The sequence below is a fragment of the Parus major genome, chromosome 6 (genome assembly GCF_001522545.3).
Source record: "Parus major isolate Abel chromosome 6, Parus_major1.1, whole genome shotgun sequence".
Lineage (NCBI taxonomy): Eukaryota > Metazoa > Chordata > Aves > Passeriformes > Paridae > Parus > Parus major.
The window spans coordinates 7,201,151-7,227,455 of record NC_031775.1 but is presented as its reverse complement, the minus strand read 5'-3'; the positions used below and the strand labels follow the sequence as shown (position 1 = coordinate 7,227,455).

The 26,305-nt window shown below is 42.4% G+C and overlaps 1 protein-coding gene and 1 long non-coding RNA gene across 3 annotated transcripts in view; one reads left to right on the top strand and one right to left on the bottom strand.

The window, feature by feature from the left end:
* Positions 1-8,330: 8,330 nt before the first annotated feature.
* LOC107206835 lies at positions 8,331-9,764 on the bottom strand. Its single transcript, XR_001522527.2, has 2 exons — positions 9,492-9,764; positions 8,331-9,243 (listed from the first exon to the last, which is right to left on the bottom strand). It is a non-coding gene; the product is annotated as an uncharacterized LOC107206835 (long non-coding RNA).
* A 263-nt stretch (positions 9,765-10,027) lies between these two features.
* GRID1 (glutamate ionotropic receptor delta type subunit 1) overlaps positions 10,028-26,305 on the top strand; it is a 497,344-nt gene continuing 481,066 nt past the window's right edge. For both annotated transcript variants that reach the window (XM_015633150.3, XM_019007270.2), the window contains exons 1-2: positions 10,028-10,313; positions 12,449-12,604. In XM_015633150.3, the coding sequence (XP_015488636.1) occupies positions 10,235-10,313; positions 12,449-12,604 (235 nt within the window). In that variant the 5' untranslated portion in view covers positions 10,028-10,234. The remainder of the gene's footprint in view (positions 10,314-12,448; positions 12,605-26,305) is intronic.

Genomic DNA, 26,305 nt, shown 5'->3' with positions numbered 1-26,305 from the left:
GGGGTGTCAAGGGGGGGAAGTAATGTTGTGTCGACTGTCCTAAATCAAAAGCAAAAGGTTTTTAGGATTCACGAGGAATATTGCATTTGGTACTGATTCTCCTAAACCCCTTCCTGTAAGCCTGGTTATTTCAGTTGACGCAGAAGAAGGTGGTAGAGCAGGTGTGGCTTTTATTCATTTATTTTAACTGGTTTGCACTTAATTAAGGGATATCCATGAATGCAGGCTGGAGAGAGGTTTGGAGTAAACAATAGGACAGCAAGTGCTTCTATGTCACCTGTCTCTCCTAAAGGCATTTTACTTGGTGAATTATGGGAACTATGTGAAATCATTGAATAATGGATGCATCTTCACTTCGTATTTCTACTGGATTTCTTTAGATCCTGACAGTAAATCCCTGCTTGAGAGGGAAATGTATGTCTTAATAAGCCCAAATAGCTGGTGAGGTCAAAGATCTCTGATCAAAACAGGGAGAAGGGTAAAATATAGTTTATCCATAATGGGAAGTCCATCAAAAGCTTAAATGACTAACAACAATTTAGAGATACTGTTCCAAACGAGGATCAGAAACAGAATCTTGCTTTATTTTAACACATGACACAAAGATCACTCTGTATCTGTGATTTTGTATTTTGGTGCTTGTAAGTTCTGAGTGAAACAAAGGGCTTGTGGTATGAAGGGGAAAGACAAGCTACTCATGTGTTTTCACCATGTACTGTGTGAGGAAAAGGATGTTTAGCTATTTGGGCAGCAGGTTTTGTGGATCTGCAGGTAGGCCAGCACAGGTGATGGCGTGGATGAGCTTTCCTGTACTCCTGCAGGAGAAAGCCAGAGGTGGAGAATTAAGGTGCATTATTACAAACAGCCCACTTTGCAAACTGGTATTAAGCTAGCAGACCAGTAAGATAGCTAGGAGGTCTTTACCAGCTTGGGAACACAAAAGCACAATCTGCAAAGAAATCTTGGAGAGGTATTTAAGGGTTATGTTTGGAATAGGACAGGCACTATCCCATGGAAACTGGTCAAGCAGTGATACAATGTTGATAAATCTGGAGGGCTGCTTGAGAGCATGAAAACTCTACAATGATTACATACCCTCTTATATAACTTATATAACTTAAAATGTAGGTGTAAGGATACATATTGAGTTTGAGGTTGGCTTTTGTTTTTTATTTCTCCTTGCCCCCTCACCCTGCATTTTTAATTTAAATTAAATAATCATATTTTATGTACAGTATTCTTCTAAGAGTGCTTTGCTTACTTGCTTGTGGACTCTTGCATAACTCAGAGCAGTACATGAAGAATCTTCCTATGTTTCCAGGGAACATAAACCCCTACCTTACTATGCTTTGAAAGGTCAAATTCAATTTAATAGGTTTATCTCTCTGGAAAACAAGCATCTTTTTTTTAGCTAGTGAAGGGACAAAAAAGATTTTGCATTTTGAAAACATTAATCTAAAGCATATTATAGTTGTGTAAGTGTGAAGAACTAAAAGCTTCTACTACTGAAACCATACTCGTGTAAATCCTCAGTACATGTTGAAGTCAGTAGCATTATTCGTAATTCTATTATATAGTCTCTGTAAAAAAAGGAGAGCTTCTGGGAAATGCAATTCAAATTTGGTCTTAAAGTGCTTATCTAAGGGCTGTATCCTGCCAGCATTTTAAAAATAAGCATTGTAATCAATGCCATTGCTTAAGAATCAATGTTGCCCAGTCTAGTCATGTGTGATAATACAGCACTGCAGCAAACACAGCTATTTCCACTGCAGACTTGCATTCAGCTGGATAGCATGTAGCTGTAGTAAAATATATTGCTGTATAGTGCAGCACAGTTTTGACTGGGAGCAAGGTAAAAAGGTATTTAGTGATATTATGAAGACACTTTTATTGTGGAGAATATGGGAACTTTAGAAACTGTTGGTCAGTGAAGTTTCATTAGGGTGCAGTGACAGGGACTGTGACTCAGGGAGTGCTGGATGCTTGAAGTGGCGCCTGTTTTTTATCCTCCCTGCCCTTTTCATAAACCCTTTACTGCAATGTCTCCAACTTCTCAGAAGACTAGAAAAAAATGTTTAGGCTTTTTTATTATCTTTCTCAGAACTGCTGGGTCAAGTATATGGAGTAATAGCTTTAAGTTTACTTTGAATAAGAATCAGTAAAGAGAGGTCATTGTTTCCAGTGTTGTCAGGTGTTGTGTACCAGGAACCAAAGTATTTTGGAGCTCTTAAACCAATTTGTACTTTTTCTGTAGCTTAAACTTCTATGCTGTGGCAATAACATCCCAATGGTGCTATGTGGAATGCTGCAAAGTCAGGTGGTCCTGGATTTTCCTGTTTCCACTGGCCACACTGTAGACTATTGCAAACAGATCTATAATACACTTACGTTTTCAGCTGAGGCTGTGTGAATGGCAAGGGAGAGGTGTCGAAGGCATGAGGCAGCACTAAGATGTGGCTTATGTGACTCAAACCATTGGAAGGGTTGTGAATGCCGGGGTGTGTTCATAGAAATACTTTCTTTTCAAGGAGCAGCATAAAATGCCAACAGAAAATCAACCTGACATAAACAAACTTCTCAACATGGGGAAGCCTGGGTTAGAAAGCTGTTTTTGCATGCAAGCACCTTCTACAGCCAAAAGCAGAAAGAAAGCAGTGTTCTTTTCTTTTTTTTTTCTCTCCCCCTTTCTCACCAGGCCATATGGAAATATTTCAAGGTGGTTTTCAAGTTTTTTTTTTCTTTCTCTTTCTCAGAGAGGTGAATATTCTTCCCCCACTCCTTTTCCAACACCTAGTCATCAGGACACCCCTTCCTCATGTGGGAGACCTAGTTCAGGTGCTTACTCTAGCAGAACAGAAGACATTATTTGAATGTGACTTAGAGGGGAGTACCATCAGCTTGTAACTCTGGGTGCATTTGTCTCTAGAGGTTTTCTTATCCATCTCAGTATAAGGTATTGTCCCCTATTTCACATAACCCTCCCCACCATGGTTAAAAAATTGAAAGGAAAAGAAATCATTAGACATCTGAAATCCTGTCACTCAGGGCAGCAGTGGAGCTCAGATACTGAAAATTTGCATCCAGACTCAGGTGGAATGGCTTGGTCTCAAGCACCATAAAGAGCATTTTCTGTTTGAAATTATTTAAAATAAGGTACTTCCCCCCCCTAATCTCTGTAGGATCTACAAACTTGAAATTACTTAAAATTACGTGTTTGACCATCCAAAAAATAAATGTACTGTGTTTCCCCTATACCTCCTAGAGAAGTAGGACAGCTGACTAAATTCAGGAACTGAGGAAAGGAACTTGATGTTCTTGTTCACCCTTAAATTGAGAACTGAATACAATGTTCATGCAACAATCCACTCAATTAGTCATGAAATGAATCGGTGACTGTGGTGGGAATGGAGCCCAGGAATCATGGGCGCTCTGCTCCAATGGTTGGATTGCACTGCCTTTAAAAAAGTATCCCCACTGAGTAGGAAATTTAAGATACACCATGACACTTTACCTTACTGTTTGGCTTGATTTTTTTTCTTTCCTTTTTTTTTTTTCTTTCTTTCCATTAAGAGACAAAAAGTACAACAAGCAAAGGCTTTGGTAGAATAATATTTTAAGTTGGGCATACAATGAGAAGCTGGAGTTTCTGCTAAAAAAAAATAAAAGATCTTCATTTCAACCCTTCCTGGAAAAGTAAGTATGAATTATGACTCCTTTACAGGGAATCTTTACCCAAAGAGCACACAGATCCCTGGGAGAATATATTCTGTGTGTGACTGCCATTAATGCCAATGGGGTCACTCAGAAGGCCAGTTCTGTACCTATTTTTGTACTAATGGTTGCAGAAACACACTGGAAAACAAACAAACAAACAAACCCCAAACAAAAAAAGCCAAGCCACCAACTCCATGACACAGCATTGCAAGACAAAAGTGAGGCCTTACCTACTGTTAGACATGACCATTGTAAGACAGTCACTAAACATAATATGGTTTAGAATGGACTGCTGAGAAAGATCAGGGATTTTTTTTAAGGTAAAATTACTTTTCCCTTAGAGTGCTTTCCATTGTGAGGCTTTCAGAGGGCTCTACGCACACAAACTGCATCAGTATTTAGTGATGGCAAAGGATTGAATTAGTGCAGTTGAAAAGGTCCCTATTCTTTGCCTGAGATGCAGAAAGGGCAGCATTCAAGTTTCTGGCTTGTAGCAAAATATTTCTGCTTACATCACTTCTCAGTGGAGTTTGCAGTGAAGCAGGAACAAGCACGAGATCAGTTACTGGGTCTTGGCTAGAGGGCAGAACTTTTTAAATGTATGTTTTCAGACTTTTCTGGTTCTCTGCTTCACCATGCAGCAGCATCTACTTTACTGGTTTTGTTACTGTAGACAGATGGGTAAAGTGAGAAGTAGCAGGATTGTGACTTCTCCAGAGTCTTCACCCAGCTGAGGTGAACTGCAGGTTGAATTCTAGTGGCTTTCTTTTTCCTGTCTGGCATAACCACTCTGCAGCTTCAACTGACTCTAACAAAGCAAGGATATATTTGTATGGTTGGGTGCTGGAAGTTTTATAATGGTGGGGGTACTGGGATATGTATTCGTAGTGAAGTATCTGTAAAACATAGGTGTCATTCTTGACCTGTTACTACCTGTGATATTGGTCAGTATGTATTTATGGACAAGGAATGACATCTGGGGCTTTCCCTGATGTGATTTTCCTTTTGAGATGTGTCTGTCTCTTTGGGTTCCTGTGACAGCAGAGGACAGCTGTCCTAGCAGTGTCTCATTATCTGCAATAGGCAGCTCATTGAACACCTCATGAGACTGGACTGTGTGTACTATGTGGATGGATCAATGAGGCATGCAAGATGTTTTTGAATGGAGTTTCCCTGGAGATAGTTTTATATTGCAGAATCTTGTAAATTGTTTTTTTTCCCTCAGATGAATGCCAGTGAAGTTAGTTCCGAGATTATCTTGAAATGGCTACTATTAAATTAGGAAAAATTGACAAAGACTTTTACTTGGAGAGCCTGCATTCTTATGCAACTGTACTGTAAAAAAGATGGCAACCATACCTGCTTTTCTTCCTTTTTTTCTTTTAAGAAAAAAAAAAAAAGGAAGGACCTCTGCTCAGGAAAACAAATTTACAGAGTTTAGCCTTCTCCAGTTAGTGTGCAGTGGATATGACAGAGGGCTTGCTTAGAAATGAAGGAGAAAGGGATTCTCTTGTCACACTCCCATCCCTTACAGTAATAACAAAGGATTCTTTGGTCAGTTGTGTGTTAGAATCTCAATAAAACACATATTTGTGATATTAAAATGTTGTGAATAAAGAGACTCCTTCTGAATCAAAGTGTTAATTAAATACAAATGACAAGATAGAGATTAAATTTACCAACAGTGATACAATTTGCTTTGCACTACATTAAGAGTGCATTTATGCATCTATAAAAATGTGGGAGGCTGGAATGGCCTATAGGGACCCTTGTCTATTGTAAAGAAAATGCCCATTAAAGAAAAACAGGATGTGAAAAGTCACAGTTGAAAGAGAGGAGTAGGGAAGTATATGTGGACCTTATCAAGATGCAACAGATATTGAAGTGATGAAATTAAGCAAACATAAGTATGTATTAAATCACATCTAGGCTGGGTGTACTCTGCTGAATTAAATCAGGCAAAAAATACGGAAATAACAATTCTTTGCCTTCTTTATGGCATCTTAAAGGCATGTCAATCCAAATAAAGTGTTGACTGTAGCAAAGTTTCAGCTCATTAGTAGGCACACAACAAATTAATCAAGAATGTCAACTGTCCTGCAAAGAACTCTATAATTCAGCAGCCTCTTCTTGCAGACTCTAGTCCATTTACTCCTGCAGGATTATCATGCTATGCTATCAACCATGAAAAGAGAAAAGGTGGTTTCAGTAAGCTAAAGGAAGCCTCAATTAAACAACTGAAACCTCAGGCTGTCACCACAGGAGGATGACAAAAATTTTTAAATATAAGCATCCCCAAACTTTGGAATTAAGTTAGGCTTGAGGTTTTGCCTTACTGTTTCTGAAGAGGAGCACAGCTGTTGAATTTCATGGCATTTTATAATAAGAAATTCACTTTTTTGTGAGTGTGTTAACAGTAGACTTCTTGGCTATTGGGGAAGGAAAGGAGATTGTTACCATGTGTATTAGGATACTTTGTTGTTTTCATTCTTCCCACTCCATAGACTGAGCAGTTAACAATTGGAGGTTATTAGCTGCATTTTTACACCTGTTTAACTGATACAGAGGAGTTCCATTTGCTTTCAGAAGGAATAAATCATTGCTACATGTACACAAATAGAGATATACTTGCTTTTATGTGGGGAAGCCTCAATGTAGCTGTAGAAGATGGGAGAAACATGGGGGAAGACTCAAGAAACGCTGAATCTTAAAGCCCTCCATTTATTCTGAACATAGGCTATGATAAAAGTCTCAATCCTGCTTATGAAGCAGTTTTGTGAATGTGAGATTCTTTCCAGATCCAGGCATATCCTGCAGCCGTGGTTCTGATGATGTCTTTCAAAATGTGCTTCATTCTTGTTATGGCAGCAGAGAGGGACAGAGCCAAGGGCACAACACTCTGAGTGTGACACTGCACAGACCTTTCAGTTCACCTTTCTAGAATGTTCTGTGTTTCTAATTGCAATGCAGTTTTTGGAGCATTACTCTTGTTGTAGCAAAACCATTTGGTACAGGTTTGATGCTATGTTCATTCAGACAACAGAAATGAGCACAGCAATAACTCATGAGAGGTCAGCTTAAAATCACCACAATGGTTTGCAAAGGTGGTAAGTGCTGTCTGAGACACACACAGAATCGCATCTGTTGCCACAGAGTTGAACTGTGATTATGTGGCTGTTGTTTGAGTTGGGTTTTTACACTGTGTATTTCTGTTGAGATGTCATTCTTCCATGGGCACTGTAAATCCAATGGTACTGTGTGGAATAATGTTTCATGAGTTGTCCCCTACATGATAATGATGGAATATCACAGCAGCTTGGAACATTCTTAATATGCAAAATGTTGGCAAAGGCATTGGCTTTTTAGTGCTGATTGTTGCACCTAAACAATGTACACCCATTGCAAAGCGTCAGTGCTCCCCCAACTGCAACAAGGAATGGCAGCGTTGAAAGGAGCGCTCTGGGCTTAGAAATGTAGCATTGATAGCTTGTTTGGAAGGAGGGGAAATCACAGGAGAAGAAGTAATTGTTATGAAAAACATAATCCTAGCCAAAGTTGGGATTTTTTTTTTATTTTTTTTTTAGAAAAAAAAAGTGTAAGGAGAGGAGAAAGGAAAAAAAAATGCAAAGAATGTCAAAGAAAAGCTACAGTAACTTGAATTAAAACCAGACACCAAGTTCTGATGTGGCAACTTTTCATCTTGCAGAGATGCTACTGAAGCTGCAATCTTCTTTGCTGAGGTGGATCTGTTTAGGTCTCACTTTACTTTGCATGTTACATGTCATATTTTATAGTATTTGAGATTTCTTCTATGTGTTTTTCTGGTTTGTTCTTGTCTTTTGATTGTAGCCTTCTGTCTGGTTTTGGGGCCTATTTCAGTGTGTCTGTTTTACTGCATTCTGGTCTCTTGTCTTCTCATTTCTCTTTCCCTTGGCTGGGACTGGATCCTTTTCTGCATTCAGAGCATTTGCTCTTGGATTTCACAGGAAATTTTGTAACTTGTCCAATTCACTGGGTTTAGAGTTTTAATATTTTATATTACTATTTTTCTATTACTAAAATAGCATCCAGAGGCGCCCCAGCTGAGGTCATGACCTCACTATACAAACTAAAGTAGGAGGCAAGCCTGCTCCCAAGTGCTTGGAGTGTAATTGACTGGTGTTTGGGTGCCTGCATAAATCGTGGGATTAATAGCTGCATATTTCTACAGGTTTTAGACTAGGATGCCAAAGCACTTCTCAAACACAAATAAATTTAGCCTCCTTTCCTCTATGAAAGTCAGAGACTTGGTTCTGCAGTAACACTTCCCCCCTCTCTAATTCCCACACATGTACTTGTTACTGACATATATATGACTCTGGTCAATATAGGTGCTTAACTTTTTAAAGAGCCTGTGTAAGTCACTAAGTGCATATTGATTTGAAGCAAATGTAAATTAGAATTAATTTTGACTTGCTAACGTAGTCAAATAAGGAACATTTCTATTGATCTCTGTCCCAGAAGCCAATTATCTGGATTAAGTGTTTTTATTACGTGAAATGCAGAGTATAGTATATATCATTCTGCATTGATCAGTGTGAAATTGCATATTTAAGACAAAGACTGTAAGTAAGAGTAGTTAACAAGTGATTTATTTTTAAAAAGCATATCTTCTTTTATTTACCCCCTGCCCTTCCCTGTTCGAATGCTGTGCTTGTAACTACAGCTGAATAGGAGGTTGTTGATGCATGTGGATCAACAGGGATTCTTGTTCATATCATTTCCATTTCAGCTTCCTTCCCTTTCCCTCTGCTCCATCTATACTGTGTGTTCCCTCTCCGTTCTGCTTCCCCAGCCCCCTTATCTATATTTCCTTCTCCTTAGCATTGAGCAGTTCTTGCTGTACTATGCTGTGCATGAAAAAAACGCTTCCTACATTGAATAAATACATTGCAGCGGTCGGTCCTGCAAGCAAGCACTGCTCAGCATCAGGAGCATTTACTAGAGCACGTACAGGTGATGGTTATAAAAAGTGTGCTGAACACACATCACAGGGATGCTGTAGCCAGTGCCAGGGGTACGGGCACCGCCGGCCCCTTTGCGGCCGCTCTGCCGGGGCTCGGCGGCCGGCGGGGCCCCGCTCCTTCCCCCCGCAGAACCGCCGGGCTCGCCGGTGCCATCTCGGGAGCAGGATGCGGCCACGGCGCGATGTTACCAGGCTTGCGCTTGCAAGACGGCGACCTCCAGGAATCGCTCTTCCTCCCGTTATCCAAAGACTGACATTATCTGTATGTATCACTATAGCGGTCCGTGCCTCAGCCCCGCAGCAACTTAATAATCTTGGTAACATCCTGCTCTCAACTCATTCTCTTGGCAGTAGTTTTAATTACGTTTCGGGCTCCTGAATGAATTTGTTTTCTCTGGATCCTCGGTATATTGAGACGCTCGTCACGTTTGGGTGCCTGCAATCACTGATGCGTTTGTTTTACGGGATGAATTAGTCTTCTGAGTCTGAGCATGTCCAATTTATGAATTAGATTTCATTGAAAGCTAGAACAAAACAAAACAAGAAAAGGTTCTGCTGTACCACTTCTCTTCCCCACCACCTCGTCCCCAACGCGGGGATAAAAAGCTCGCATTTCCATTTCACTCCTCAAACACGGATCATGTCACGGGCTCGAGCGTGTGGAAGGAAGAAGGGGCATTCCCTCCACCTCCCGCTTCGGCGCGGTGCCGTCGCGCCGCCCCCCGTCGCTGAAGTTGGAGGAGCGGCAGCGGGCTCAGCCCCGCGCCCTTACCTGCGGGGGCGTCCCGCGGTGCCGGGCCGGCCGGGGGCTGCGGGAGAGGCCGCGCAGCGCTGGGCACCCTTCGGGCAGGGGCTGCGGCCCCGCGGAACAACCTGCGCCCGGCAACCGGGAGCTGCCCACCCGCCTCGCATCCCTGCGCTTGGAGCATCCGTCCCCTACCCCTCTCTTCGGGAAGACATACATTATATATAAAGATATATATATATATAAATAATTCTGGCTGTATCTAAATCTGTTCCATCGCGGCCAGCTGCCCTGGCGTGGCCCCGGCGCGGCCGGTGTGCCCCGCTCGCTGCCCGCCCGCCACGCCGTGCCCCGGCGGCACCGAGCGCCGAGGCTCCGCAGTCACGTGGCGCGGGGGGCGGGCGGCGGCGGCGGGGGGGCCGCTCCGCAGTTCGCGGTCTGCCGGCGCCCCGGCACACACCGAGCGCTGGAGGCTCCGCCGCGCCGCCTGCCAACCCGGGATCTACCTCCGTGATTTTCTAGCTCCGTTTTTTTTTTTTTTTTTTTTTTTTTTTCCTGGATTTTTTTTCCTCCCCATTGCTCGTTTTCCTCAATCTTGAAAAATCTTGGGGCGCTGGGGGATTTTGGGATTTTTTTTTTTTTCTAAGAGGGTGTCTGGGCATCTCCCTCCTGCGCCCGCTGCCTTGCTCCACCTGCCCTTGCGCCTTTTTTCTTCTTTCCCCCTGTCCCTCCACCAAACCCGGGCTGATGTGCTGTGCGAGAGGCTGGAAATGGAAGTGTTGATGCTCTGGCTTTTCCCCTGGATATTTCAGTGCGTTTCGGTGCGGGCGGACTCCATCATCCACATTGGTAAGAGAGGGAGCGGGGGGGGTGGTTTGGTGAGGGACGCGGTAGATGAAAAAATAAATATATAAAGGAAGCGTCTCGTTTAGCCGCGATAATGTCACGGGCAGCGGTGGAACCCAACTCTACGGAGAGACAGGAGGACGGATGGGAGGAAGGCAGCTGTATTCCGCCCCCGATTGTAAAGTTAGGGGCGAAATGCCGCCTGTGCGCCGGGCCGGGAGCGGGCAGGGGACCCGCCGGGGCCGCCGCTGCGGTCTCCCATGTGGCTGGGGAGTCTGTGCTTGGACCTGTTTGCGTGGAAAGGCTTTCTTCCCCCCCACCCCCCGCCTCCTCGCCACCGAAAACAAACAACCGCCCCCATCACCCGAGAAGGAGAGAGGCATAATCTGAACGTGCTCGCAGGGAAAACTTTCGGGGAGATAATCCCCTGGTTTCCATCTCCTGCCGTAGCAGGTGTCAGCCAAGCCGGAATACGGGGGACGGAGGGGCGAACTTGGCTGGGAAAGGGTTAGAAAGGCGAGCTTTGCAGCGGCTCTGTGTGAGTGTGTGTGTGTGTCTGTGTGTGTGTCTATGCGCGCAACTGTTGTGGTTTGAATAAGATCTCATTAAAACCCCTGGGCAGCAAGAAGGCTGGATCAGTGGGAGGAAGAGAGGGATGAATAAGAGGCAAAGGAAAGGCTGATGTGAACTTTTATGGCTTCTGGGAGCAAGGCATGGTGATGTCCGCGGGAAGCCTGGCAAGCAGAAGCGAGGCTCTGCAGTCACCTTTTGGCTGGTGTTGAAAGGTACCAGCAGGAACGAAAATGAGGATGTTTAGGGGCGGAGAGGGGGGAGAGAATCACTTATGGAGGATGATAGAGGAGGAAACGGGAGTATGGCCGGGAAATAAAAAGCCGTAATTCCCACCAGCCTTTCGGGGCGGATGGGAGATCAGAAAAAGGAGGGGGCAGGAGTAGGAGCCATCCTGGCCAGGGGAGGCTCCACGGAGACGGGAAGAAAGTCCCGTGTCGACCCGAGGCAGGGAAGGGGAGAAGGGGACCAGCCCTGTTACAAGTTTCCCGGCACCGACGGCTCGGGGGCCGGTGGGAAGGAGGCTCCGGTCGTCGGCACTCGCCTCCGGAGCCTGGGGGCGCAGCCAAGGCAGACAGCATTGCGGAGCCATTAAGGAGACGGGGTCAGCCCTGACCGCAGCGGGGGCTCCGGCCCGGGGGCAGTCCCCAGGGCAGGGCAGATCCCCGCGGCACTGGGGCCAGACCCCATAGGGAACGGCCGGGGTAGAAGAATGGGTGAAGGAGCTTCTGCGGGGCTCGCTCTCGGCCCCGCTTCTCTTGCGCGTGGACCGTGTCAGCTCGGCCTCTCCCCGCACGAAGTTCAGCCCGAGTGCTGCTTGCTAACTAAGTGCTGGCAGAAAGAGCGGTCCGCTGGGCAGGAGCGGGGAGCTGCTGTGTGCGGAGCTGTGATGTACACGGGCAGTGCACGGAGGCTCAAGCCACAGGCACGCACGGTGTGAATCAGCAGGACTTTTCCAGGCTGGGGAATAATGTTTTTTGCTTGTTTTGTTGCCAGCTCTAAAGATCTCCCAGCGCCGCGTAGAGCAGGGCAGTAAGCCTGGCGTGGGCACACACACGCTCCGTGGAGAGGGATTTTATGTAACACACATCGCCAGATGTTTTCACGTTAACTGCATAAACAGGACAGTGAAATTAAAGCTTCCAGGTTACCGGACACAAATCCCGGCTGCACGTTCGTGTGTGCTTGTAAGCCTCGATAAAACCACGGCCCGAAAGGCTGCATCCCAGGGAGAGGCGAGCAGTGAGCAAAAAGTTGTTGGAGTTTCCAAGCCTGCTCCCTTTCCCGTCACTGGAGAAGCAAGTCCATCACCCCGCCGTGCCTCTGGTTCAGGGCTCCGTAAATGCCGGTGGAGCAGAAGTGGCCGGGAGGAATGCTGCACTTCCCCGTGCCCGGGACGAGGCCGCCCACGAGTGTGGCCCGGCCCCACAGGCTCTCGGTGCCCTCGGGCTGCCCCACGCGGTCCGTGCGAGCCGGCGAGAGCCCTGCACGGCCCAGAGGGGAGCGGGGGTCCGGGAGCGGCGGGCGGGCCGAGCCCTCCTCACCTTCTGCCGCCTTCCTCCCCTCAGGTGCCATTTTCGAAGGCAATGCTGCCAAGGACGACGAGGTGTTCAAGCAGGCGGTGTCGGATCTGAACCTCAATGACGACATCCTCCAGAGCGAGAAAATCACTTACTCCATCAAGCTCATAGAGGCCAACAATCCCTTCCATGCGGTGCAGGAAGGTGAGCGCCTCGGGCGGCACCCACGGCGCGGGGGGGTTGGCTACGTGGACGGGACGGGGCTGAGGAAGGATCGTGCTGGCCCATCGGCGGGGAGGGGGCGCCCGTGACAGCCCGGACCTGTCCTGGCGCTCGGCTGGAAACTTTTCTTCGGTCGGGGGTTGGCGCTGTCTTACAAGGAAAGGGGAGGAGGGACGGCGCCGTGCGGCGGCAGCGCCGCCGTGCCCGACCCAGCCCAACACAACACAACACAACACAGCCCAGCCCAGCCCAGCCCAGCCCGGCCCGGCCCGGCCCGGCCCGGCCCAGCCCAGCCCAGCCCGGCCGTGCGCGCAGGGCAGCCCGGGCCGGGGCCGCAGCCGCTGTGCGGAGGGACGGCCGGACACGGCAGGGCAGAGCACGGCATGGGGGCTCCCCAGCGCTCCTGGCCCCGCCGGTGCGGAAGGCAGGCCGGGCCAGGGTCGCACCGCTGCCCCGGTGCCACCAACAGGGCCACGCGGGGAGGCGGCGGCACAGGGCACGGAAGGGTCCCGGCCGCAGGGAGGAGGCGGTGCGGCGGCACCGAGGGGCCGGGCAGGGGACTCGGCTGTGGCGGGAGCGGTGCGGAAGGCGCGGGCACAAGCGGGCACCTCTCCCGAGCATCCGGGGAGGCAGGGCCGGGGAGGCAACGGGAGCTCCCTCGGGGGGCCGGGCAGCGGGGGAGGGAGCCGGCTGAAAGCCTTCCCAGAGTTTGCAAGATCTGAAAAGTAGCGACGTTGGTAAATCATTCCAATTAGGTGTTTTTTTTTTTTTTTGTTTTTTGTTTTTTTTTGTTTTTTTTCAGAAGGGAAACGTTTACATTAATTAGCTTGCCTTTACAAATAAGACTTTAAAAAGATATTATTTGTGATTTAATGAAGCGAAGGTTAATTATGGCCTAGGTTATTTAAGAAGCTGTGTTTTTCAGTAGTAATTATTCTAGAAACAGAGAGCTATTTATATACCCAGACTAGAATATTTAAAAAAAATGATTCATCACCAGCCTTACCCTTAGTTTTACAGAGCACAGCGAATCTTTCCTGGTATGAAAATTTGCATTAATCCATATGTATTTATGTCTAAATTGTGTACATGCAAATTATGGCTACAAAATTATACCGAATGTTAATTTCCATGAACTCTGAACAATTTCTTCTGCTCTCTCTTTTCCTCAGATTAGGTGCTAGTTAATATTATCAGGAGAAACAGCAATATATATCTTTTCAAGGGCCTCATCACATTGACACTAGGATTCCTTCAGCTGCTGTGAAAACTTAGAAAGGTGATATGGAAAAAAAGCCTTTATGAAAATGGGAAGAAGGGGACTTGAAAACAAAATTCCACCCACATATTCAGACACCAGAGGAAAACAAAAATCTTTAAATAATGGTGGGTTGAATTATTGGCAAAGAATAACTGAACAATTGGATCTTCTTACATTTGCAAAAATTCAGTGTCCTATATTGGAGCTTATTCATATTCATGGAAGTGACAGTAGTTGGCTGGCTGAACAATGGCTTTCAACAATGTCTCTTCTCAGAAGTAAAACTGTATGAAACCATTTTGAATATCCAGTGTTCTGAGCTGGCAGTCTGGTGGATGGGGTCCCTTTGCTCAGTTTTGTTAAAAGCAGGAAAGCATGACCTAGTGGAGGATTCTTGGTCTAGTAATACTTTTTTTTAAATTGAGTTATTTTCTAACCTCGAAGACTTGGGTTGCATTTATGAAGACTACTATGAAAATAAATTCTCTGTGTTGAAATTCTATGCTGTGTCCACAGAAGGGAGCCTAGGCTGGTTTTCATACATTTTGGTACAGGAGCTTTGTGCTACATGAATATATGTAAATAAAGATGTTTTATACTGCCCAAGATGCTCTTTCAGGGCTCATTGATGTCCCTTCCATTGATGTCCCTTTCAAGATGCTTTTTCACTGCCTGTTGCAGTTCAAATTGCTCTTTGATGAACTGATACCATGCTGGAAAATTAAGGAAGTGGTTGACAATTCTTCACAATTCCAAGAAGAACTTGTTCTCTGTCGCTACTTCATTAAGGCACATCAATGTGTCCTCTTTTGGGAGGACTGCAGAATGATCCTTTCTGCAAGTAAAAGCTTGCCACAATGGGAGACCCAAGAAAAGAGTGTCTGACTGCTTAATTTCCTGACTTGTTTTTTTGGTTCAAGTCAGGTCTTTTTTTTTTTAACCTAAAATTTAATTTCCTACGTTTGAAACTGTCATCCATGCAGACAGAATAATCCGTGAGATGTACAAGTTTCTGGTCTGCTCTGACTGAGCAGTGTCTCGTTGCCCAGTGGTGTTCTGACTACTCAGAATCTCATTGTATCTCACTGTATGGGTGTCCTATGCATTTTGGTAAAATACTGCATGTTGTAGTCAGAACAACCTGGAGCAAATCCTCTGCCCAGACTGCTCACAGAACCTTGCTACTGCTACATAAAATGCCCTGACATCCACATTATTCTTCTGCAGCATCTTTCCAAACAGTGCCATGGAAATCAATGTTGCAAGCCTTAGCTTTACAGGGATGGAACTTTTTTACAAATAAAAACCAATCTGGAGTAAAAATAGACCATTGTGATACCACCACCAGAATAGTTCACACAAACAAACCAATCACAAATTTTTTATTTAAAGTGTCTTTTGAACTCTCTTGTAAGATGACATTGTAAATTATCCTGAAGTCCTTTTAAAAGAGAACTTCAAAGAGAAACCTTCATTTCAATGACGTTGTGCTGGTAGAATTACAGAAAGTCATTGTTCCACATAACAATGTCTATTACACAACAATGAAACTTTAATTACTGATAGAGATAGTTCTAACATGTGTTTGTCCTGGCATTTTACTGTGTAGTTACAGAACATCTGCATGGGTAGGAAGCACAGAAGAGTAGTACCAGCAGGGTTTTCTTGGAGCAGAAATGCATTCACAGAACTAAAGGCCAAGCAGAAAATACCTTGCTTTTCATGCAGAGTAGTTGTCAGTGCTGGGATGTGATGAGAGGTATTGCTAGATTTTGGGAAAAAAAAACCCCAAAAACTCTAGGGACTTGGCTATAGTGAGGTAAGGGAACCATAGTGATAGGCTCTGGTGACTGAAATCAGTAAATAAAATGGAGAGATACTTTTTCTTCAAAGACTTAGTGGACACTTGTGTTAATGGTTGTGTTAGGTGCCAGACAACTGCAGTTAATAAAAAGTATAAATTTTGCTTCCTTCTTTGTCTTTCATTTCACTGTATATTGCATAAACAACATCCTATTGTGCTGATGAGTAACGAGATTGTTTTGGTCCCATCAAAGTCATTCTGTGACAAAGTGCGGCAAATGGGTGCGAGGAACTCCAGTGGCAAGGGATGAAACTGTAAAGAATGAACAGACCCTGGGGTGTGCATAAAATAGGCCTGTTTTGTCTGCCCTTGCAAGCAGTCATTGCATTTTGTAGAATATTGCTTTTATGTATGTGGCAATTACTTGAGGGAAAAATTGTTTTCTCACTGACTGTTATGGGAGGAAATATACATGGGGAATCATTGTTCTTTTCATATGATTTAGAGAAATAAGCTCAAACCACAAACGTGAAGTTAAACTAGATTTTCACTTCCAAAAGAGTTATGTGCTCAGTTTCAGTTAAGTGGTTTCAGTGTGAGCTTGTTTGTTTGTGGTATGTATTTAAACTAGTACTGTAGTAACCTTTTTGTGATTCAAGGATTCACATAAGCTCACAGCTATGAGAAACTTTTAAGTTTTTTTTGAGCTTTCCATTTAAATTGAGATTTCTGAGCCTGTCGTTGTTCAGATGGGACTGTGTGCATGACGTATGGATGGCAAACAGGTTTATGGATGGGCTTGAAAATGTGATGGCATGTTTATACTAGAAAAACCCAAACAAAACTGACCTGGAAGTTTTTAAAACGTTGCTTTCAAAGGGGGCATAGTTAGCTGTAGGTCAAAACTGGGACATGAGAAAGGTAATACTGGCTGTTTGTAGTGACCTTAGGAGAAGGGATCCAAAGGAGCCTGTTACTCAGAAACTGCAAAACTTTAAACCCCTTTTTCTCAGTGGATGATGCTTACACATCTACGTAGCTTTCCTGGAGCTGAAACTTGCTGTTCTCTCTGCATAGCAATTTCAAATGAATTGTTTCTAATTTGAGAGGCCTTGTATGTGTGCTTGTTGATGTTAAAATTCTGTCAGTTCTGGAAACCAGAACAAATTTGGAAAATCAGAATGTGATTGGAGAGCAAGAATGGTGTTCCATAAATGGGTTTATTGTCAGTCCCATACACACTACTGTGGTTTCAGAGCAACTCAGAGCTGCTGAGTTTTTGGGTGTCTGTGCTGTCATACCATTGAGTGAATGTGATCTGTTATCATAGTCTCTAGCAATTTGTAATGATATGTACTTGACATAAAATAGAATAGACAGAATAGACTATTTCAGTTGGAAGTGACCTACAACAATATCTATTCCAGCTGCCTGAATAATTCAAGGCTGACCAAGAGTTCAAGCATGTTGTTAAAAGCAATGTCCAAGTGCCTCAACCACTGACAGACTTGTGGCATCACGCACCTCTCTAGAAAGGCTGTTCCAGTGTCTGACCACCCTTGCAGTAAGGAAATGTTTCTCATGTCCAGTCTAAACCTCCTGTGACACAACTCTGAACCATTCCCTCACATCATGTCGCTGGATCTCAGGGAGAATACATCAGCACATGGCTCTTAATCTATCTTGTCTCAGCACATATATTTAATGTTGCACCCACAGTTGCTTTCTACAGTTTTATTTGTTGAGAAGGTATAAGCTGATCAAATAAGATGAAATACAGACCTGGAGAAACAGACTCAGCAGCTTCATTGCTATTTATATTTATTGATGAAATATTGCATGTACAAATGACTAAGTTTTTTTTTCTTTCTTAAAAAATAACCTTAAGAAACAAGGCTTTATTGATCTGACTGCACTGGCTTGGTGAACTTGGTGTATAGGCAGAACCTATAGGCTGTACCTAAATTTTTAATGTAAAACATTAAAAAAAATCTTATCCACCAGAATTGCAAAGGATTGGTTTATATCGATGTACTGTCAGTTTTTCTCCAGTATTTTCTCTTGAGTCTGTCACTGTCAGGTAACTTTACCTTTATCTGCTCTTCTTCTATGCTGGAACACCGATTTCACACTGTTTTCATTGGGGTGCAAGGTCTTGTTTGGAAGTTTTGACAGGTACACTCAACTCTCTGGAAAGCACATACTGTTTGTTACATACTTCTTTTTAAGTTCAATATCAACTTTCAGCAGTTTTTAAAAGCCAACCAGAAGGTGTAGGTAGTGGGTTCCCACCTGTGGTCAGAGAGGCCTTGATGTGCAACTACATGTTTTTTTCTACTGATTTTCTGCATTTGAAAGCTGTTGCTCAGTGGGGTGAATGGGTTTAACAGTTTTACCTCCTTGGGCCCTCTGAGATCAGACCACAGTTTGTTAAGGACTGCCACAGTGAAGACATCTGTGACACTGTCCTCTCATTGTGCTTATGTTTTTATGCTCTACACTTGTGTGTCCTGGTGTATTATAAACAAGAGTGTTTGCAGAGATAAAGAAAACAGCAAACTAAAATGTCCATCTCCTCATATTCTTGTGTTTTTGTTATGTTGAAAGCAGGGACATGTAGTAGGGAGGAAAGGAGTCGATTGCCCCTGCGGGAGTCCCTTTGGTGCTGAGGATGAAGGCAGGCTCCAGACTATGTGCCAATAACTCTATCCCCTTTTGTTTTGTTGGTTCATCCCTTACTTGGTAGCCAACAGCTGTTCTGTTCTGGTCACAGTTTACCTACAGGTGCAGTATATTTGGTACTTCTGAGAGGCAGTCCCCAGTACAGTTTGGGTGTTTTGATGGGCTGTACAGGGTTAGTTCCACCCCAGCCACATGCTCTGCCTTTGCAGAGGCTCCCATCAGTTCAGGCTGGGCTGCCCAGAGCTTGGTGTGACACAGTGTCACACATCAGGTGCTGCACTCAGGGGAACAAGCGTGTGCCACAGCATCCCGAGGGAGCAGGAGGCTTTCTGTGGAAACACCAGCAGCGTGGATGGGATCTGATCAGAGCATGTGGTCCTGCCCCAGCTTGGTGGAGTCTGGGGATGGAGAGGAGGCCAAAAGAGGCATCTCAGTTCCTGCTTGCTGTAGGATGACATTATTTTCATTCTTTGCAGTTAAAAGTCTTAGCTTGAAAGTTTTTTTTTTTAAATTTTACTTCTTCCATCTGCATAGCGGGTTATGTGCATTTCTTCTTTCTTCTAATTGAAGACTTGCTAATACTTCTATTTCTATGTTAGTTGTGGGTGACCCATCCATTTTAAGGGTCTCATACAGAAAATTAGCTGCAGGTTAGGCTACAGTTCTTTTGCAGTATGCAATGGTCTTTCCACTGATCTTGCTGCTGATCCTGCTCATTTACCAAGGAGCTGCAGCAGGATTGCTTATTCTGGAATTTCATTATTGAAAATATGCTACATCATTAACTGATATGCTAGAAATTATCCCAAAAGATCACAAATAAGCAGTGTTCATAAAAATGTTAGGGAACATATTTCAGGGTTAAATATTTTGTGTTTCTCTTATTATTTTTTAGAGAAAATAATTTTCTGAGCACTTTGTTTGTCTGTGGCAGCTGTTCTCAGTCATTAATGTGGAGGAGGATCTGTAAAAGTGAAATAAGTACACAAAACCTCCTCAGCTTGATCTAGTTAAAATAATGGCTTAAGATCCTGAACTGTGAAATACAATCTGGATATATGCATATACATGCATGCCCATATACCCTGTACAAATAATTTAATTGCTAGACTTCTGTAATGTGTCCAGCAGGGAATATGCCTTGAGCCTTTCTGTGTTCAGAATCTTCCAGTTACAGATGATTAGGGGATTGACTATCTAAGTATTAAATTTTAAATTACATCTTTATACTTGCTGAATGAGATGAATTTAATATTTTGATGTGATTTATCATGCTGAGGTTGAGCCATACAGTGAAAGTAGTTAAAGCAGCACATTCTTTGAACAGAGGGAATGTCATCATGTTTATTAAAACTGTTTGTGGCTTACCACAGTTGTTTACTGGCAGAAAAACAAAACAAAGCCTCAAAGCCAAGTTATATAGCTGTAATAGTGCCTGACTGTAAGACTGTAGCACACCAAGACTGTAGCTGAAACAGTTACTTCAGATTTAATCTTTTGTCATTTCAGAGCAGCCAAACTCTTTTTTTAAGCAAAAATCAAAATGTTTCTCATACTTCTATTCATAATAAATTCCCTCTGAGGGGAAGTGCTGCTGTGTCTTTGTCTCTGTTATCTTGTGCTTAGAGGTGTTTTTTCAACTTGCCCCTCTGAAAAAAAATATTACTTAGATTGTTGGAATCATGCTGCTGTGTGAGTCTTTAATTGTAGGAAATTAAACTTTTTTTTTTTTTTTTTTTAAACCTGCAAATGTCTGTGTTTTTCTGAAAGCACCCTGCTAGAATAAAATTGATCCCCAGAGCTCTTTTTTTTTTTTTTTTTTTTTTTTACCTTGGCTAGGGATTTCTCCATAATTTTCAGTTATTTGAGTTGGTGATTTTGAAAAATGTTCAATTCCACATTTTTGCATTTTTGCACTTCTTTTATTTTAATGTAATAGTACTCACAGTGATTTTTCTTACACATGGAAATGCTGTGGGTCCTTTCCTTTTGGAAATCTGTTGAAAGTGTTCAGGTTTCAGACTGAGGAATGACACATCTTATGCACAGGGCACATATGAATCCTGCAGACTTCCTTATACAGAACTGAGGTTGAAATCCTCAGTGTCATGCTGAGAATCCTTTCCATTTCACTTGATGCTGAGGAAAAGGAACAGTTGATGCTGATCCTTAGTGTAGCTCTTTTCATATCAGGAATCTTGCCAAGAAAATGGAAGTGGGATTGTTAAGTAGATTATTAAGTAGTATACAACATTTTGAGATACTCGTTTTATATCATATGTAGATCTGTAATAATTTCAAAGGCAGGTAATAATGATATGCTAATATTCCAGGTTTTCTTTTGTTTATATTACTTTAAGGCAGTAAATATCTGAAATGAGAATTATGTTGAAAGGCTTTCTTTTATGTTTTTCCTAATAGCTTGCATTTAATTATAATTTGGAGGCTTTTTTTCTGTATTTGAAAAAGGGTTCAGGTTTGTGGGTTTGGAGTGCATTTTATAGCCTGAAAGGTTTGTCTTATCATGAAAAGGCTATCTGCACTAGCACAGCTTTTGTGAAGTTCCTTCATTCTGACCCTGTCGTGCCTGTCCATTTTCTCCCTTCTGCCTCTTACGTATTCAGTTATACAGTAAGAATGGAATACTGGAAAGCACTAACAGGCAGTCCTTAAAGGTAGAAAGAACCAAGAGGCATTAATTTCAAGTGTTGTTTGCCTGCATTAAAACACACAGCAGGGTTTCTGCTGCTTGACCTTACTGAGAACTATTCCCTTAGCAACCTTTCATAGAGGGAGTAAAAGGACAGTAAGAAAACAATTTCTTCCCCATATAGTCAACAGAATCATATAAGAAAATAATTTCTCTCATATAAACACACGAATCTCAAACCAAGAATTCCCAGTGGGGCCAGGGACTCATTAAGTAGCCTATTCCTCAGTCTAGTCATTTAATCCTCTGCTTTTTAATTTACTTATCTGAGTCTCAGAGATTTTAACTAGTAACGTTGCTGATGGAATGCTTTCTATGTCCTTAAAATCTCATCGACACTCTGGTTTGTTCTTATTTAGAAATTGAATAAAATAATTTTCCGTAGAACTGAATGTTTGTAAAATTAATGAGAATTGTCTTTGTCAGTGGGTAAATGACACTGCTTTATACCATTACATGATATCTAGGAAACACCAATTATTTGCTGCTTGATAATACTTTCAGTAGAGAAACTGTGTAATGATCTAGAGCATTTCCATAACCCTTTGCCTTCTTAACCTCTCTGCACCTAAATAAAGGTAAAACTTAGGATGGTGGAAGGAGGAGTTGGCTTATGGGAGACACAGCCTCTCAGTGTCTTTGTGCATTTGCAAAGCCTTTATTTTAAAACAGTTTATTTAAAGTTAAATTTACATTGATTTAAAAAATGCTTCAGAACTCCAAACTAAACTGTGGTGTAAATTGAGCATTGTCTTGTGTGAAATATTAGCTGCATTTTAATTGCAAAGACTGATGATTTGCCCATTTTCTATCCTACTTGAAAATATTTTTGGAATGAGAAAAGTTATCTGAGAAGTTTAAAGAAAAGGAACTTAGGATGTGATGTCTGCAAGGGTCAAACCGGAGAGGGCTAGGATGGTGAAGTGCACAAACAATAAAAGGGAGCAACCCAATTATCTGCTTTAAGGTTTGTTTTTTTTACTGGAACTTTCTTTTTCTTTTCTTTCCTTTCAGCTTGCTTTTGTCCTGAAGTTCTTCAGTTACTGTGGAAGTAACTGTTTTTGATATAGGTAGGACTTAGTGACCCAAACAGAAATAGAAAAAGCTTGTTCCTCCTCCGGTCTGAGCGAGGTGTTTCACAGTATGGGTCTGGTTTTTAAAGAGGCTGCAGAAGGGCAGGGGTGCCACATCTTAGACCAGTAATCATTTTGCACATAATCAGCCTGTGCAAGGCATTCACTTTCCAAGATGAAAAAAGGAATTTCTGCTCTCAGAATGAGCTGGGGAAAGAGACGATGTAACAGAAGTTGAGGTTGGCAAACCTCAGCTTGTGGAAAGCCAGCTTGATGTGAGTGTGCCCATATCTGGGTTAAAGCATTGTGTAGTCCACATGAAAAGTAATCTCGTGTTTCAGCACTACCTAGCTTTTTGTTTTGAAATACAGTGTAACATCAGATGAAACTGAGAGTCATCTGGGCAATATAATTAGTGATACCTGATTGTTTTAGGATCAAATCTGCAAGCCTTGTTCTCAGAAGGCATTTTACTGTCTTTGAGTAGACTTTTTTTCAGTAACCCAATATTTTTCTCAGGACGTGTTTCTCTCTGTTATCCATTTGGTTTGTTCTTAGTGTTTTACTGCCAAGTCAGGGACTGTAGAGTTGTAGCTGGTATCTTTATGCCTGGGGTTCTTAACAAAAATCCCATTTTCTCAAAAGCATCTGTCTGAGGAGACTCCTGTCTGTGGTTGCACTTTCCAGAGCCACCTCATCCCTTCTAGCCATGCCTCGTTTTGTATGAACAGCAGGTCTGTCATTCTACCTTCTGGTGGGAGCTGTAAATGTAAATTTTCTCTCTTTTTTTTTAGATGTCCTTTTTACCTGTCTTCTCTTGTTTAACAGCATGGTGTTCCCCCCATACTTCCCTGCCACTGCTCAATGCAATAGATTTTATGAACACGCTTTACATGATTTACTGGATTATTTTATTTCCACTGCATTTTAATCATCGTGATGACATCTGTTGGCAGCAGTACACAGATGCTTTGTCAGAGTATATTCTAAGGTTTGTAAATGCTTACTGTATCTACATGACAAAACTAAGGTTTTGTCTTTTTCATTTACATTACAAGAAGTGGAATTGCATTATGGAAATGAATAGGGTCTCTGCCTTTCAGTGACCAACAGGTGAAACCTTTAAGTTTCATGTATATTCCTGTGTTACCTGCTGCAGTGAGCCTTGCATTACAGAATTAAGTCTCTCATCCTGCTTTCACTGATATGAAGGGTAATCTTCCTCTCTTTTTAAAAAAAAATATTTTAGATTTTAACCTTTAAAGCTGTCTATCACTGCTATTACAAAGAAATGGAGAACACACAGGGACAAGAAGTCAGAGCTGCTTCTTTAGGGCATCTCTATAGCTCTAAAGAATGGCAAAATATCAGGAATGTATGAAAGAAATTACAGTAGTGGTCACTTGTATTTGCTATAGGGCATTCTAGCAATGCTTGTAGCTGAATGTATTCAGACTAAAATGGTAGTTTGCTTAAAAAACACTTCCTAAAACTTCTGTGAACTTGAGGCAGATTATGAATTGTCATAATTTCAAGGTGCTTGTGTTTTCTTTCTTGTGTTAATTATGATCAAAGAGGTGTTGCACTTTGGGCAGCTCAACATGAAAAAAAGTACTTGGTGGGTATGCAAGAAATATCTTGTTGATCAAAGATGGGAGTTCATGTCCTGCATTCATGGTGGCACTGGGGCTCTAAACCAGACTTTGGTAATGCTGATGACTGGTCTTTGTTTTTGCTGGCCTGCAGGGAGACTATTTGTAATCTGGAGTCTCGTCTCTTGCCTTGAGAAGTTGTGGGTGTTTGCATTGAGTCAGTGGAAGTGGCGCATCTAAAGGATGCTGTGAGAGGAAGGCTTGGAGCAGGATGTGTGTCATGTTTTGGTTCTGAAATATATTTTCTCAGCAGAATAAATGAATAAGCTGTGACATGGGATAATTAATAGGGAAGCAAATTCTCTTGGCTCTCTTGTGTTTGTAGAAAGAGAAAATGTGCTTTAAAATGATGCATTCTTTTGGGCTTGCAGGGGAGAAAAGCTTACAGTCTGTAACTTGTGACAGACTTACAGTGTAGAAAGTTGGTGTGTTTTTTGTTTCTTTTTCTTTTGTTTATTTGTTTTGTATTTTTTTTTTCTTTTCCAGAAATAGCATTGCTAAATTGCCCAAGGGTGTAGTTTACCTCTGTACAAAACCTGTGCATGGAGTGTAAGTTTACTGTAAAATTATACACTGTGAAATGCAGCACAGGAGCCCAGAGAACTACTGAACAAGGCCCTGGAGAAAAATATGTATCTTACATACACACAACGCTTTACCTGGCAAAATTCACCTTAAACTCAGTCACAAGTTGATCAAGGGACAGGCAGAAAAAGGTGTTAGCCTGGATTGCTCGGTTGACTTTCTGGGACAATTAGGGGAACTAATAAAGTAAAATTGCTCTGTCTGAGGTTGAAGAAGAAATAGAAGGAGTTTCTCTGAGTGCAGAACAGCACAGCAACAGTTGGAAAGGGTCTGCTGGCTCTAATGCCCCTGAGAAGTGCCTTAAGTCAAATTGAACGCTTTTATCTGTTTGCCATTCAAATCTGTCCCCAACTACTTTGTTGGTGAGGTGAACCAGACATAAGAAATACAAATAAATATATAGATTTAGAAAGTTCTGTCATATCTCCATCTCTTCAGGGCTACTTTGAATGTATAATTTGCAAATATCTTGTCAGATTATCACATTAACTGTGAAATAGTCACATATCCTAGGGCCTTTGGCAAGTGCACTTTGAAGCTGAGAATTTTAAGAGGTATTTTCAAGATTTAGCATGTTATTACAATGTTAATAAGTTGCCTGAGAACTGAAGAAAAACTTACGATAGTGTTGATAAGATGGAACTATCTGAGGAAGCTGGGCTAAAGTTCAAATAGACATGCATGAGGGCAAATGAAATTGCTCCTCAAAAAAAGTCAGTATATATGTAAACTTGGCAATTTAAGAAAAAAAAAATTTAGTGATGTTACATATATTAAAAAAGAGGGGTTTTTTTAGCTTCTGATCAGAAAGTTTTCTAAACAGGTATTACAAAATAGTTTTCTTTATGAAACCATAGAGAGAGACAATGAAGATGTAGTTTGATCTTGGTCTCATAAATTCTAATTTTACAGAGTTCTGTGAGTTTGTTCATGAGAGGTTGTTAATGTGAAGTGTACCTGTGAAATTTCCAAAGGATTACTACCTTTGTATCCATATTTGCAAATAATGGTCCATGTGGGAAAAGTGTGGCCATCAATGTAGTAGAGTGTTCACACTTCTTTAGAAAATTGTGCCTACAATGCAGTCATCTGAAATAATACTGAGATTTAAGTTAATGGTGGGAAATATTTGCTGACAGGGCTGGCCTCAAGGCATTCTTTTTCTTTCCTAAATGATGATAAAATTTCTTGAAATGTTCTAAAGTATATTGATGGTTATCTCAAGATGGATATATTGGCTTAAAAAGGATTTTGTCATTCTCCCCATAATTATATTCTCTTTTTGATGAGATTTTACAGGAAACTAATTTTATCTCTTTTTCTATAGGAAAGTATTTATATAGAAAGTAAACTTGTTGAGACTATTAGTTATCTTGATACAGGGAAAGGTCAATTGATTTTTCTGGATGGTGATCCTGGATTAAGTTTTAAATTGTGGAATTTTAACTCTAACTCTGGTTGCCGGTGAATGAAAATAGTCAGGTGAAGAGAAATGGGAGTCCCAATATATTTTCCAAGCTTTGATCCATACAACATGGTTAGGAAGATGGAACTTTGTGACCTCTGTGTGTGTCCTTGGGATTGGAGTTCCCCTTCCCAGTGCTCACAAAGTGTTACCAGATAGTTCATGTCTGCTCCTGACACAAGATGAGCTCCAAAAGGGATCTTCCACTTGGAAGATAGGTTAAGGTGCTTGGTAGTCTTTAGCTTCATTCCTTATTTTCTTTCCCTGCCTTCTCACTGCCGGCATCCTTTGATCACCCAAGTACCAGATGAAGTGATGACATATTTGGTAAATTAGCCTGGTGCACCTCTTGCTTAATTTTGTTATCATTCTGCAGCACATACTTAAATCAGAGGTTAAATCTAAACAAGATGTGGGCTTGTGAAGAAATTTTTCTCTTTGGTGAGACAAG